The 16,239-nt window shown below is 46.6% G+C and overlaps 1 protein-coding gene across 2 annotated transcripts; it reads right to left on the bottom strand.

Moving 5' to 3' along the window:
• Positions 1 to 15,550, bottom strand: Tatdn2 (TatD DNase domain containing 2). 2 transcript variants are annotated; one of them, XM_052174563.1, is made up of 8 exons: positions 15,453 to 15,550; positions 14,935 to 15,345; positions 10,370 to 10,972; positions 8,277 to 9,161; positions 3,017 to 3,144; positions 1,418 to 1,601; positions 846 to 1,019; positions 1 to 323 (listed from the first exon to the last, which is right to left on the bottom strand). In XM_052174563.1, exons 2-7 carry the CDS (start codon positions 15,337 to 15,339, stop codon positions 879 to 881), a joined length of 2,346 nt encoding a protein of 781 aa, XP_052030523.1. In that variant the 5' UTR covers positions 15,340 to 15,345; positions 15,453 to 15,550; the 3' UTR covers positions 1 to 323; positions 846 to 878. The 2 variants fall into 2 exon arrangements, 1 of the variants encoding a protein (XP_052030523.1); XR_007976673.1 differs by lacking the exon at positions 1 to 323 and adding an exon at positions 1,142 to 1,239 and having other exon boundaries at positions 927 to 1,019.
• Between the last annotated feature and the right edge of the window lie 689 nt (positions 15,551 to 16,239).

The raw sequence follows: 16,239 nt of genomic DNA, 5'->3' as shown, positions 1-16,239 counted from the left end.
TCAGATTAAGAAGTGATTTTATTCAGACTGTTGGCCAAAGGGCAAGGATCCAGAGGGGCCATCTCATTGTACTCTGTGTCATAATGATTTTTTTCTGATGTTCACTGATTACCCTAGAGCTTTGTGGCCAGCAGGCAAAACTACTCCTCACCTCAAATCCATTCCACAGTACCCACCCGCCCAGCAACCAGCAAGTGAAGCCTTTTGATGAGGGGTCCAAGATAACATCCTGGCTTGCTGAGTTTTGACAGATCTCCAACACATCCTTCACCTTGGACATAGACAGATGGAGCCCATCCTATACTATCAGGCCACTGGTCATCCTAGAGGGTTTAAAAGAGAAAAAAAGGTTCCAAGTTCAAGCTCAACAAACCAGGCTTAACACCAACCCTAAAATTATATCCTTTTTTAAAAAAAATTATTATTAATGTGACTGTGCATGTTTGGGGAGACATACACGCTACAGCAAGCATACAGCAATTATGTGGCGTTCTTTCTACCTTTACTTGGGTGCTAGGGACCGAACTCAGTTCGCCAGGCTTGCACAGTAAGTGCCTTTACCCACTGAGCCATGTTCACTGGCCTTTGATTACTTTCTCTACCAGGTAAGTCCAGCCTTTAACACTGTAATATAACAGTCATCTAAAAGTTCACACGTAAAAAGCAGGCAATCTAATTACAAAATACATAAATCTTGACGTTTAAGATCTTCTATTCAACTGTACTCATAACTTTCCTTGGCCACATGCAGCCCACAGGCTGGAGACTGGACATGCCAGTTAGTAGTTTACACCAGAGAAAAGACTCCCACTGCTGACTGATAAGAAACATGAGGTTCTTATGACCTTTGCCAGAAGATGCCTGCCCGTGCTCCCTGCTCAAAGACTGTAGAGGCGACTGGTGTTCTCTCGGAGGACCGACAGAGTGTGGGAAAGTGACTCCTCTTTGACCCTGGCAATCTCTCGAACTGTGTGCAAGGCCAAGCCTGGATGGGCATACTGGCAAAGACTTCTCGGCACCTGGAAGACAGCAAGCCATTTCCATCATCGCTGTGCCTTCTGCACGTGTCTGTCACATACAACGACCCCATCCCATCCCCAGCAAGGACCTCTTTGGGGCTGCCCTGTAGAGACCCCTTTACCTGCAGGTGCAGGGAGAGTCCTAGTCATGGGGGGCTCTGGGTGAGCAGGGTCCCACGCTTCCATGGACTACCCTCTACAGGGTAGGGCTTTCCACTGCCTGGAAGAGAGTGGTTACCCTTCAGCTTCTCAGCCCCCAGGACTTTTGGTTCTACAGAGTAACAACAGGGAGACACCTATATAGCACAAAGTAGACCAGGAGGACACTGGGACTCGGGCCCAGCCTGCCTCCCACCCACTCGCCTAAGTGCCTCAGGTCGGTCTGAAGACAGTCCTACCTGGCGAGGGAGAAAGTAGGGTGCGTCTGTTTCCACAATGATCCTCTCCAGCGGGATTTGTCTAAGGGCGTCCCGAGCCTCCCAGGCAGAGGAGTAGGTCAGCACTGCCGTGAAGCCCACCGACATGTTAGGAAAGTACTTCAACAAGGGCTCAATGACTGAGTAGCTGCCAGTGAAGCAGTGCCTGTGGGAGAGGACAGTTCAGGACTTACTCGCAGGCCTTAGCAGCAGCCCCAAGCTGCCTCCAGGCCTGTAGCCCCCATTAGTGGATCCTAGAAAAGAAAAATTTAAACCCAAGCAGACTCCAGAGCAAGCTGAGAAAGGAGCCAGACCAAACACATCAAGACCAAGCTGGCATGAGGTTCAGATACTGAACACTACCAGTCCCACCTTCACCCCACAATCTGGGCAGCCATCTGGCACACGCTGGAGAAGTATGGGAGAGGAGACAGAAGGAAGAAAGACCAGCCCTCCCCAGGTTACAACAGCACAGTGGATGAAAGAAAGCCCAGTCCCTTCTGTCACCCGACAAGACCTAGATTTGGACACAGCCTCCCTGAATATTGTAAAGCCCTCACTCAGGTGTCAACCCCTGACCATTTCTAGCCAGGCTAAAGAGCCCCACCTGGGCTCCCTCTGGATCTATGTCCACCTCTGTCCCACACTCTGCACATTCCATCCCCAATAGCCCTTGTCCATCTTTGACAGCTCCCCAAAGGCATTCCAGAAAGGGGGCCATGCCTGGCACATGCAGTGCAGGGATGGAAGGAAGCTTCCTAGACTAGGACCGGTTGCCACTGAGGTAAACAACCTGAACCTTTAATGCTATCTGGGTAAATGGAGTTTTCAATCAGGTATGGTGGCGCATACCTGTAATCCCAGCAGAGGGGAGACAGGCAGAAGGATCAGGAATTCAAAGTAATCCTCAGCTATATAGTCTAGGGACTAACATGAGACCCTATCACAAAACAGAGCTTTCAAATTCAAGTAAGGAAAAGAAATACAAGAGCTATCTTTTCAGGAACCTTGGAAGGTTCTCTGTATGCAGAGCTACTGGACCCTACAGTAGTCTCCCACATCTGACACCAGAAGCATCTTCTAGCTCATTTGTAATGAAAAGGCATTAATTTAAACTTTTCAAAAATTACTGCTATATAAGCAGAGTCAAGTACCAAAAGTTTCATGTGGTTCTACTTAATGTTTAATTCTTTTAAAAAGATACTTTACACATAATAAGCCAAGTGCTGGCAAACCTTGTAATCCCAGCATTCTGGAAGTTGAACATAATATCTATGAGGTCCAGGCTAACCTAGGATCCCAAGACCTTTGTCTCAAAGCTGACAAAAGAATAGTACAGTATTCTTTACTATAATACAGGGGAAGAGGTAGAAATGATGTAATTATTCATATGTGAAAATCTAAAAAAAAAAGTTAAGAAAAAAGAAAAAAAGAAAAAAATCTCAAGTTACTTTTAAAATGTAATAAGGATTCAGATCACAAAAGGCCTCAAAAACCACCCAAATAGCATAACTGCTTTCTTTGAGTGCCATCCAGCTAGTGAAGGAGAGCCACGTGCCCACGGAAACTGCAGCTCCTAACCTATGGATCTTGTAGTCAGAGGGCACACATTTTTTCATGATATCCAACAAATCTTCATCAGCTTCCCGACAATGAATGACCAAGGGCTTCTTCAGAGACACAGCCAGCTTCAGCTGCCTCTCAAACACCTGAGAGAAAACAAAGTGACAGCAGCTGATTAGTGGCCCTTCTGTCTGTTACATCTGGGTACTTCTGCTGTCTCTAATTCTTTGCTTCTAAACTGTACAAGAGAATTGTAAACATGATCACCATCACTAGTCCTTCCTACCCTGCCAATTCCTCAAAGCTCTTGTGCTGCTCAACAACCTGCAATCCTCACTGGTTCCCCAGGGACACACTATGACCAACCCAAAGAGCAGAAACCCAGAACTTGAGAACCCTGCCCCAGCACCCCAAGGTTTGGTTCCCTGAGCAGCTGGCGAGGAACAGTGTGCAGGGGTGCAAGGGCAGAGATCTAGAACGCATAATACCAATTTGCTGTCCTTCAGCTCAATACCTCACCTCTACTTTCAAGAGGTAACCAATTTCTATCTAGACCTTTCCCTCTGAAAGAGTTGTATACTCACACACCCCTCCAACAAAATGCCTAGGTCTTAGGGATCACAGTTCCTGAATGTCCCTTTCTAATAGCTATGGTTCTACTTCATTCTGTAGAACTGATAAAATCCAGTAAATATTCTAAGTAAACAAGTAGAGTTAAGTCTCTCTCTCCTCTATCAAGGCCAGGTTTAGAATAAATAGCACCATAATTTTTTCATCAAGCTGTCTCACATGACAGTTGCAGACGCAGTTTTTATAGCTGTAGAACAAGGCCCATGCTTGTATCTTCAGCATCAGTAACAAGACAGTTTTGGTAATGTCCACTTAGGAATGACATTTACAAATCTAAAGCCATGTGCTAAATCCTCTCAAAATGGGGGCAAACGCCAATAATAATTCTAATGTGATCTTTTAAACTTTTTTGTAATAACTTATTTTTATTGCATGTGCACTGGTGTCTTGCCTGCCTGTATGTCTGTCTGTATAAAGTGTCAGATACCCTGGGGGAGCTATAGTTGTTGCAAGCTGCCATATGTTAAGCACTGAACCACCTCTCCAGCCCACCTTTAATTTTTTAAAAATTATCACATCTTTATCATTTGTTTTGGGGTAAGGGAAGGTCAGAAGACAACTCTCAGAAGTTGGTTCTCTTTCCACCCAGTGGATAGTCCAGGCTATCAAGCTTCGCAACATGCGCCATTACCTGCCTAGCCATCTCACTGGCATCCCTAAGTGTTAGGCACAGGACAACGACCAGAAACAAAGCAAATGATTTTTTTTGTGGATGTGAGAATCCAAACTCAGGTCCTCATGCTTGCACAGCAAATCTTCTTACTCACTGAGCTATCTCCCTGACCCTTTTGTTTTCTTAAAATTGTTGCAGAACATCTGCCCAAACCCTAGAGTCTAGCCACTGCATGAGGAGGGAGGGACCACTACACACAACACATCTTCTTGAATCTGTGACAGGTATTCTTATATTTTTGGTTGTAAGCCTAGCCTTTAACAGCTGAGCCATCTCTCCAGCCCTTGACAGGTATTCTTAAGACAACCACCAACTGTCCCTTACAACTTACCGAGAATCCTAACATTAAATATACAATAGCTTGACATACACATCCAAATTATAAAAACAAAAACAGTAAAACTCCCTAGCATGCAGGGTTAAACAGGAAAGGGTGTACATCTGTGTTATTTATACTAGCATTCTCGCCTCCTACCAATGCTCGTCCTCAGCTGACATGTCATGTAGTGACTCAAGACTTAACCCAAGGGAACCAGGTCTTTCTTGGACCCTTATTACCTCAATAATTAATTCCTAACAAACACCAACACCCAGAGTTCAAGAAAGTGAGTGGGAACAGACTCCATTCTCCTTAGCTTTTCAAAGTATTTAATGGTTAATCTGTGCAATGTACTCAGGAAATATCTAGAGCCTTATCCTTGGAAATTAAATAGTTAAATCCATGACCACACAGTCAAAAACAAGAAAAGACTTAATGAGAACTAGTCTATATTTCGCCCCCTCTAGTTTCTCCATCTTTCAGGAAGTATCTGGCAGAACTAAGCTTCACAGCCTGTACGTATGGCTACTCACCACTTGTGTGCTCTGTGATCAGACCTACAACTCCCGTGGCCCATGCTAAGTGCTTACATGCTCACACTGTCAGTTCTGACTCCTCCCAAAACTGCGAACACAGCCCTTCTCTAGGCTCGTCTTCCCCTCAAAGTAAGACTTTCAGCCAGTGCAAACAGGTTGCTTGCTGGTCACTATTCACTTTACCAGACAGGTATCTAATTTAAGATTTATGTCAAAAATACAGCAGTGACTCCCTCTCTTCAGGTTGACAGAAACATCTAAGGTATGTGCTCCACCCTTCTCCAACCAGCACTCTACTCCTACCAAGTGACAGCTGGAAGGTCACTGGCCAAGTTCAGCTTGAGCAGAGTGACTCTGGGACCCTAGATGTGATCTGAGCCCCTCATAATCTAACAAAGGACTTAGTTACTATCAAGTTCTTTTATCAGGGTTCCTGGCAACAAGCAGACATCCAGTAAACACCAGCTACACAATTGTGACACTTCAATGAGGCGCTCCTTTTCCCTTTGGCACACCTAACCTGTGCCACTGGGACATTCATGATTAATGTTCTGTCCATTTGACACAAGCTAGGGTCATTTGGAAAACATGAGCCTTGAGAAAATGCCCCCCGCCATATTGCCTTGTGGGGATTTCCTTGATTGATGGTTGACATAGGGAAGCCCAGACCACAGTGGATAGCACCAGCCCTAGAATGGTAGTCCTGGGGTGTGTAAGAGAACAGGATGAGCAAGCCATGGGAGTAAACCAGTCAGCAGCATTCCTCCAAGGCCTCTGCTTCAGTTCCTACCCCCAGGTCACTACTCTAGACTTCTTGTGGTTATTGTGTTTATAAATACAACAGAATTCCTCAGTAGAGAGAGTGGAAAAGCATTATGTCTCATTATCCTGAAACTCTACTTTCCCCCATGTGTTCAGATGTAGTTACTTTATAGCAATTCACATGGCTAACACATGACTACTTCAAGCCAGATAGGAAAAGAGCCAGATGAAAATCAGCAAGCCAAATTCTGCACAGTCAGGATCCCAACACTCCAGTCCCAAGACCTATCGCCTATGCGATGCACAATCTAGTAATTCAAAGGTCTTCTAGCCACTCTAGGAGCTCAGCATACATGCTCTACCACCTGGGAACCAGGGAAGGATGAATGGACAACAGGAGGCAGTGGTGCTCCCATCAGAGAAGTCCTGAAAGGCTCTAAGGACTCTTTCCCTACCTAAATGCCAAGTTCAAAAAATACTCAGGAAAAAGAAAATGTTATGGTGGCTAATGGTCATTATCTCAAATTGAAAGGGAATTACATTCTTCTTTTATTTTTGTACTTTTTAAAATAGTCTGTAACAGGCACACTTCATTTTATAAAACCAAAACAAACCTGTGAGATGGTGCTGCACTTGGAGAGGTAGACCCAAGGTCAAGAGTTAAAGGTTAGCAGGGCAGTGGTAGCCTTTAATCTCAGCACTTGGGAGGCGAAGACAGGTGGATTTCTAAGTTCAAGGCCAGCCTGGTCTACAGAGTGAGTTCCAGGACAGCCAGGGCTATTCAGAGAAACCCTGTCTCAAAAAAACAAAAAAATTTAAAAGAAAAAAAAAAACTTAAAGGTCATCCTAAGCGATAGTTCAAGACCAGCCTGAGCTATATCATACCTCAAATAAGAAAATGAATTTAAAAGAAAGTATGCTGCTTTCAGATAGAAAGCCAATGTCTGACACTGACACTAGTCATAAAAAACTTCCAAAGTGCTGGGCAGCAGTAGTACACACCTTTAATCCCAGCGCTTGGGAGGCAGAGGTAGGAGAATCTGCATTCTAAGGTCAGCCTAGTCTATGTAATAAGGTCCAGGATAGCCAAAGCTAGTCAAAGAAACCCTGTTTTGAAAAAAACAACAAAAAAAGTAGTAGTAGTTTCATACCAGGCAGCTAGAGAGACTGTATTTCTCGTTTTTCCTGAGGACGGAAGCTGATTTCCCAGAAACCATGTAAAGCTCACAAACACCTGGAATCCCACCAGGGCCTCTATCGCTCTCTTCAGGCCTTCACTAGTACCTGCACTCATGTACGTATATCCACATATGGACACCACTAAAATTAAAATGGATTTTTAAAAATAATTGTTTCAATAAGGGCCAGGAAGATGAATCAGTGGATAAAGACACTTGCCACCAAGCCTGACAACTGAGTTGATTGCCATGACCCACACAGTGGAAGGAGAAAACCAACTCCTCTGATCTCCACTCATGTGCATGCACTTGAACACACATATATGACTAAATAGATAGTTGCAATTTTCTTTAAAAAGTCTCAAGATGTTCTAGGCAACAATGGCACACACCTTTAATCCCAGCACTTGGGATACAGAAGCAGATGAGCTAAGTTCCAGGCCAGCCTGGTCTATAGAACTAGTTCCAGAACAGTCACGACCACAGAGACTCTGTCTCAAAATGCCTCTTCTCCATCTTCCTTTGACACATGCCTTTAATTATTAGGTGAGTGGAAGCCAAGAGCTCTCTGAATTCCAAGCTAGCCTAGTCTACATAGCAAGTTCCAGGTTAGCTAGGTTTACAAAAGGAAACAAAAACAAATGCAATGCTATGGGGTGTGTCTCTGTGGTAGAGCACATTCCTAGCAGTTGCAAAAATCCTGGATTTAATCTTCAACAATGCAAATTCCCCAAACAAACTAAACTAAAAAAAAAAAAAAAAAAAAAACCCTCCACTAAAAGATAGTAGAGTTTGTAAACTGAGCATGGTGGCAAGGGTTTAAACTCCTACCACTGGGGAGACTGAAGCAAAAGGAGCACAGTTTCAAGGCCAATTTGATATAGTGACAAAATCACACATTAAAATGAGAAAGAGAGAGAGAGAGAAAGAGAGAGAGAGAAAGAGCGAGCGAGCGAGCAGGGGGCATATCTTTAATCCCAGCACCCGGGAGACAGAAGCAGGTACTTCTCTAAATTCAAGGCCAGCCTGGTCTACAGAGCAAGGACAGCAAGGGCTACACCGTTTCTCTGTGTAGAGACAAAAAGAATGGTATTCAAAGAGTTTCAAAATACTAACAGCGCTTACTGAAAAGTTCAACCACTAAAGGAAAAGTCTGAAGGAAAGCAGACTAAAACAGTACCTGGTGCTGCTCAGGAACTGGGGTAGTGCACTTGTGAGAATAGTCCAGGCCCATCTCCCCAAATGCCACAGCCTTGGGGTGGCGTAAGGCATGCAAAAGCTTTCTTTCTTGACTCTCATTATAGTATCGTGCAAAGTGAGGGTGACAGCCAAAGGCCCCCCAAACCAGATCTTCTTTCAGAAGCTCCTCCCATAGGCCATCAGTCAGTGTCCTTGGGTCACAGAAGTCAGAGATGCAGCCTTGGAACTCCTTAGGGAAGGAGCTGCTATAAATCTTCCTGAACTTTGTAAAGGTCCCCTTGAAAGACAGTTTGGAGTAGAGCATGTCCAGATGACAGTGGGTATCGATGAAACCCTCTTCCAGGCTCAGCTCCCGGTGGCTCCTTGGCAAAGAGCTAGATGAATGTTCCCTGGTGTGGTGAAGTGGTGTCTCCTCTTGGAATGTCCTCTTCCCCTTTACCTCCTCCTCCTCTGTGCTTCTGGAGAACCGAAGTGAGTGGGAATTCTGGAACCTACCTTCCTGGGCAATGTCTAGGCCTTTGGAGATACTCTGAGTACTCACTGTGGACTTGGAGGAGTGAACACTCAGAAGATCCTGGCTGCTCTTCCCAGCCTGTGCTGAGTCATGGCTGCTGGATCCCACCACTGGGTAACCAGGTGTCTTATGGCTGCTAGTCCAGTAGCTGGCATAGTCACACCATGGGCTACTATACAAATGAGGAGGGTACATAACATAGTCAGTGGGGAAGGAAGAAGATTCTGGAACTGCTGAGTATTTCAGTGAGACAGGCTCCTCTTGGGAGAACCTCACAGTGGCCAGCTCATCCACATCTGACCAGTCACTCCCTGAAGAGGGATGCTCCATCACCACCTCTCTATCTGTGTGCTGCAAAGAAAAGCAACAAGTCAGCTCTCCCATGGGCAACCCCTCCCCCATCCAATGCTGTAGCTGCAAAATAGCCTCTCCCCTCCAGAGCTGACACTGACCCTAATCCCACTGAGGTTACAAAGGGTAGAAATTTAACCTAACTGCGTTTCAAAGGCCTTTGCAATGCAATCAGATTCAGATCAAAGCCATCAGTATGGAGCCTGATGATTAAATACTGGGGGCTCAAGACAGAATTTCTCAGTTTTATTTTATATTACTATATTTCTCAGTTTTATTATATATTACTAGATTTCCAAATGTTTCTAACTACATGTGAGAAGATTCAACATGTACAATTTTTGAACCAAGGTCTCAAAAGAAAAGAAGTGTATTATTTCCTTTTCTCTTATCTGCTTTCTACTGGCCAATGTCTAAGTAACAAACTCAATTCTATCAGCACCCTCATTTCAGGCTATATTAGGCAGGGCAGAGCACCAAAAGGCACCAAAATCCCTGAAGTTGGGATGGGACCCTTAAGAGGGGGCTGGAGAGATAGCTCAACGGTTAAGAGCACTGACTGTTCTTCAAAGGTCCCGAGTTCAAATCCCAACAACCCAATGGCTCACAACCATCTGTAATGAGATCTCACTCCTCTTCTGGAGTGTCTGAAGACAACCATTTTTAATTTTTAAATTTACTTATTATTTGCGTACTCACAAACAATAAATAAGTAAATTTAAAAATTAAAAATAAAAACACTAAAAACAAAAAATAAAAAATCCTTTTAGAAAATGGGACCCATCCTTAAATCAAAATTCTATTTTGTTTAAGTCACTATATCATGTTGGTCTTTTTCAATATAGGCAAACCCTACATTTAATAGAATTTTAAGGTATTTTTTAAAAAGTTGATCTGAAGTTTATTAATAACTGAAAGGAATGGCAGCAGAGGCACTAATTTCCTGGAGTCCACGTTAAAGTCTTGCTTTTAGTCACTATCCTCCAAGGAGCTAGGAGTCAGAGCGAAAGCTCTTGCCTAGAATTCCTCAGGCCCGAGTCTGAGCCTCCTGATGGTGGGAGACAGAGGTCAGGAGGACGGCACTAAGAACAGTTTCATCTACATCTCTTGGGATCAAACTAGAAAGACTAAATGACAAATATATGTAATTAAGAGAATTCAAAACCCAAAAAACAGAACCAAAAAAAGTCTGGTGTGTGCTCATTTACCTTTTGAATATCTGCATGAGAATCAGAGTTATCAAAAAATTCTAGGTCTGGAGAGGGCTTGTCAATGACTGTCCTTCGGTCACCAAGCAGTTCCTCACTAGTTTTCTTCACAGGATCTATAATCACTCTTCTGTCACAGAAGCTGCTCCTGTCTGGCGCAGACTCTACCTTCTCCACCCTAACTTTTGTATGTGGCTCCTCCTTCTGAGGGACAGTAATTGTAACCTTTCCCGCTGGTCCCTCTTCAACACTCTTGACTGGTTCTTCCCGGCTCCTGGACGGCCCTTCCACATTCCTGGCCAAGGGTCCTTCCCTGCTCCTGGCTGGTCCTTCCACCTTCCTGCTTGGTCCTTCCTGGTTAGGATCCTCTCCCAAGCTCGCCTTCCCCTGAGTGGTGGCAGCCTCTCCCCTCCTCTTGGGCATGGACTTCCCCAGGATGCCCTGTATGGCCTTCAGGTAGATGACTCTTGAGCCCTGGTCTTGAGGCCTGTCCTTCTTCCTTTTCTGGGACTTGCTGGGTTCTTCCATAGCATCACTCTGACCCTCAGCTTCTGTTGCAAATTCAGAGTTTGTAGAGCGGCAAGAACTATCTTTAGAATCAACCTGGGATTTAAAAGAAACTTTCAAAGGTTTGTTCCAAGAGCAATTTCCTATCTGCAGCACTTAGTCAATGACAAATCATTAGTGGGTCCATCAGCACAAGGGAAATGAGAATGAGTGCGACAAGGTTAAGACTCTCCCAGAAAGGAGATTCGCCCCACTCTACTGTGGAAAGCTCATATAATAAGGCTTCAGTCATTTACTTACAATTCACTTCTAAAATGCATCATGGCATCCTCTTACCAGAGTGAGCAGGGAGCATGGAGATGTAACAGTATAGCTGCAGTGGGAAGTGATTACACACTTCACATCAGACAAAGTAATTTTCAGTGTTTTCTCACTGGAAGTAGCCCAGTCCTCTACAAAAATCAGGAAACCTAAGACCCTGACAAAGGGTAGGACTGGCCCAAAGAACCCAAGTGCCCCAGTCCTAAGTGAGTTCTGGCCCTATGGCCTAATCTTCCTTCAAGTCTTCTCTTTCCCCAAACTGTAACCTTGCTGTTAGGGTACTCTCCCAAAGATGGCCTCAATGTGCACCAAGTCATTCTCATATCCATTCCCCACTTCCAGAAACACAGGTAACACCTCAGCCTCATTCTATCTTCTGTATGCACTCATTCCAAAAGTCCATAGGGGATAAGCTAGATAGACTATGATTAGTTTGTGTTAACACTTGAGACCACTCTTAGCCTAGCATGGTAAAGCCCTCCCAAAGGCAATGGACCATGAAACCTCCCCAGCTGTAAAACACAACATCCATGAATACAGGGCATTCTACACTCACTACAGCTTGAGGATTTATATTAAGTTCCTCTCAAAGTAAATATACTTTCTCAGGCCAAATACAGTGGCACACACCTATAATCACAACACTGAGCTAAAGTAGGAGGATCACTGTAAACGAGTCAGCCTGGGCTACATACTGAGTTCCATGTAAGTCTGGGTTGAGCAGTGAGATGGTTTGCCAACATGAAGTCACTTCCCACTAAGTCTAATGAACAGGTAGCAGCAACAGCTGCATGCAGCAGATGTAGGGACACCCCTCCCAGCACTCAGTATAGACAAGTGGATCAGGATTTCAAGGCCAAATTAAACTGTAAGACCCTCTCAATACAAAAATAAGAGTTGCTGGGCGGTAATCCCAGCATTTGGGAGGCAGAGGCAAGCGGATTTCTGAGCTCAAGGCCAGCCAGGTCTACAGAGTGAGTTCCAGGACAGCCAGGGCTATACAGAGAAACCCTGTCTTGAAAAACAAAAACAAAAACAAAAAACAAAAAGAGTCAACTTCAGACTTAAATAACAAAAAGGCAAAATGAGGTAGACATCAGGAATGACAATTAACAGCAGCAGGGGATATACAACTCAGTGATAGAGCACTTGCCCACCATATTGAGATCCCAAGCCAATCCCAGCAGGGAGTAAATAAAATGAAATGTTCAAACATCTTCCTTTTGAACATTCTGTGTCCAGACACTGAGAGCTCTGAGCTTGGAGCACACAAAGCCAAGTGTGTGCCTGCTGAAGTCAAAGGCAGCAGAGCTGGGAGGACAGTGAGTTAGCAACCTGAGCAGGCCTGGGAAAATGCGTTCATCAATGTTCTTCAGCTGTGCCAGCACACAACACCTGAGACTCAAGACAAAGTCACAAGGAAGGAGGCCCACACTTCGTGAGGTCATGGGGCCATCTCCCCAGTCCTCTCATCACAGTGCCTGGCTCCGTGACCCAAAAGAATGTTGGGCATACAATAACACTCAAGTACTGACTGTAACTATCAAAGGAGACCCCAGTGGCCTTCAAGAAAGATAAAACCAGGCTAGGATTAGACTTAAACAGATTAGAGGCCATACCCTCAATTAACTGGCAATCAGCAACATAGCCTGAGCCTGAAAATTCCTGTCCCTAACACTGGGTTTCTGTGTCAAAAATGCAATCATCTAACATTGATACTATCCACGTGGATCAACTAGTAAAGCAAAGGCTCATATCTGCCTAACTTACATCTGAACCATAGTCAGTACTGTTCTGCCAAAGACAACTTTTCAATTCACCATTATTTGTGAACCTAGAAAAATTCCTCTTGCCCTCCAGAGCTCAGGCTATAAAGTCTATTATTGAGAAAACATGGGACATGGGCCGAAGAGGAAACTCAGCTGTGGAGCATGTGATTAGAAAACAAACACTTAGGGTTGAAGAGATGGCTCAGTAGTAATCAGCACTAGTGTGGCTCTTGCAGCGGACCCTAGTTCAATTCCCAGCATCCACATGCCAGCTTCAAACTGTAACTCCAGTTTTAGGCAACCTGACATCCTCACATATTCAGGCAAAAGGCCAATACACATGAAATAAAAATAAATTTTTTAAAAAAGAAAAACACTTAGACAAAGAGCTCTCCGAGTTAAACAGCCAAGACTCGGCTTCGTTTAGGAAACCACCAAGTCCAATGCAGTGACACTTGCCTGTACCTCCAACACTCAGGAGAGACGGGAGGACGGGGAGTTCAAGGCCATCCTTGGCTACAAGTGGAGTTCAACCTAGACTAAACAGACTTTTAAAAAAAGAAACCGGCCGGGCGGTGGTGGCGCACGCCTGTAATTCCAGCACTCTGGGAGGCAGAGGCAGGCGGATTTCTGAGTTCGAGGCCAGCCTGGTCTCCAGAGTGAGTTCCAGGACAGCCAGGGCTATACAGAGAAACCCTGTCTCGAAAAAAACCAAAAAAAAAAAAAAAAAAAAAAAAAAAAAAAAAAATCAAAAAAAAAAAAAAAGAAACCATCAGGAAAGGTCTTAAACTCCCTTTCTTTAGACTACTTGGTTGTTTTCCCTAGGGGCAGCCCATCTTCCCCCAAAATAAGATATTCTCTAAACACTCTTCTACATACACAATGCCTGACCACTTTTTAAGACTACCAGAGCTCCAAAATCTACATCTGAATGTCAGTAGAAGAGTGGGGACCTTTGTTTTACAGTTACTGAAGAATCTCACACTCCTAGAACACTGCCTGGCACAAAGCAGGCCCTCAGTAAATCCACTCAAAACCTGAAACAGGTCTGCTCTTTGAAACACTCCTCAATCTGCTCCAAGAACTTACAAATTCCACTGTGTGCTTCCACTGGGGAACTTGACTGATCTCCAAAGATAACGAATAGTAAACTAAATAACCACCCAAGCCAGGTGTAGCACATATGCCTTTAAACCAGGCAGGTATCTGAGGTTTTCAGGACAGCTTGGTCTTCAGAGAGACCCTGTCGCAAAATTCCAAAACCCTGTTAACCAAACCACCTGAAGAGAATGTCAACATGCAGGAACCCACAACTCTGATGAAAAGCCACACTAAGAATCCAATTAATTCCTTAGCTGCAATTCTGAGCGGTTCTAATCACAAAGACAATTTGACTTTTAATCAAGTGTATGTCTGTGGGTACATGCATATGTAGATATCCACGGAGGCCAGAAGAATCGGATCCCTGGGAGCTGGAATCACAGGTGACTGTGGACCGTATGACTTGGGTTTTCAGAACATGGGGCCTCCTTCAAGAGCTGCATGTGCCTTCTCTCCAGCCCCAAAGGCAAACTCCTTAAACTGGCCAAACTCTACATCCTCTTTCCTGAGCATTATTCCACTCTCCATTGTGGTGATCCTCCAATTCCACTGTCCATTTACAAACACCTGAAGGTTGCAGAGATCCCTCCAAGCCTTCTTTAATCACTCTCCTTGGGATGGAAGGCCACAACCATTGTCAAGTTTTCCAAGCAGTTAAGTGCCACCAAGTTTGAAAACTCCTCTACACTGAGCTCTACCTCAGAACACCACCATCCCCAGACACACACACACCTCCACACACATACACCCCAGGCCCTCCACAAAAAAAAATCTAATTTTCATTCTCTTCCCACCCAATTTCTTCTCTCCACCCCTCAAGCCACGTGCAAGGGACTTCACCGTTTGCCAGACGTCGCTGCCACGTACCTTAACGCTACAAGCTTCCTTCCGCAGAGAAGCCATTTCTTCGGGGGAGGAGTGGGCAGGGTGCAGAGGGGATCCCTTGGACGTAAGTAATCTGCGAGGGCTCGCAATCAGGAAGCCAGGGGAGGCGGCCCCACCCGCACCTGAGCCCGAAGAGAGAGAGGACGCCGAAGACGAAGAGGAGGCGCGTCGGCGGACTGAGCTCCGAGGAGCGCGGGCCACATCGTCCCCGCGCCGGACTTTCAGACGCTGGGGGCTGCTGGCCCCTCGAGGACGCGACGCACACCTGCGACCTGGCCGGCTGGAGGGGGCCACATTGCCGGGCTCCCGGGGGCGGCTGCGCTTGCTGGGACACCCTTCCGACGTGCTGCCCCAGTGATACTTGACCTTGCGCCGCTCCGACGCCATGGGCACCTGCCAGGGACAGAGGGACCAGGATTGTAGCAGCAGCAGCCTTCGCGGCTGCTCACCGCACGCCACCGGGAAGCCGCTAGGGCAACGGCGGAGATCGGCCCACTAACCTTTCCCGTTCCTGTCGTCTGCCCATCCCAGTGCTGCAGGCTTCAGGGACGCCACAGCGCTCCGAGAAGCACCCACGGGCCGAGCGTCGAGCCCGAACAACGCGCAGCCGAAGTCTGCGAGCGCAGCTGTCAACACCGCGCCACTCCCGAGACGCTGAAGCGCTTCCGGCGCGACGGTCAACCTTCCGAAGCCCCTCGCGGGGGGCCGAGCGCGTGCGAAGCCGCCTTTTGGGCTGCACGCGCCCGCAGGCCTCGGACGCCAAGGGCGGGCCGCGGGCGGGGTGGCCGCTCGGCTCCCGCCGCCCCGTCCCGCCCCGGGCCTGAGGAGCCACTGGCCTCCGGAGCCGCGCGCCGGAAGTCACCTCTGCTCCTCCAGCTGGCCCGGCCCAGCGCCGCACCGCGCCCTCACCCAAGGCCTCGGCCTCACCGCCTACTCCGCAGCCTCAGCGTCAGCTCTGTTGAACCTGCCCTGCGGCCGGCGGCCGGCGTGCGGCAGGGGCGGAGACAGCGCCAGGGACAGCGCCTATTGCTCCAACGGGAGAGGGGCGTGACTCCGGGCAAGACGGAGCGCGCCTGTTGGTCCGACATTCTGGGGCGTGCCCTTACGACTCACGAAGCTTTCTGGTTGGTTGGGAGCGATGTGGGGCGGAGCTCCTCACGTGGCCCTGGAGCAGCGCGGGGGACCTGCTGGGGACGCCAGGCGAAAATGCCGGTGGAGGGCGACTGGGCGGACCTTTTGGTACCCGTCGCGCGTGCCAGGCATTGTCACAAACACACACCTTTTTTT

This window comes from Apodemus sylvaticus, chromosome 2 (assembly GCF_947179515.1).
Source record: "Apodemus sylvaticus chromosome 2, mApoSyl1.1, whole genome shotgun sequence".
Classification (NCBI taxonomy): Eukaryota; Metazoa; Chordata; class Mammalia; order Rodentia; family Muridae; genus Apodemus; species Apodemus sylvaticus.
This window is presented reverse-complemented; position numbering and strand designations above follow the sequence as displayed.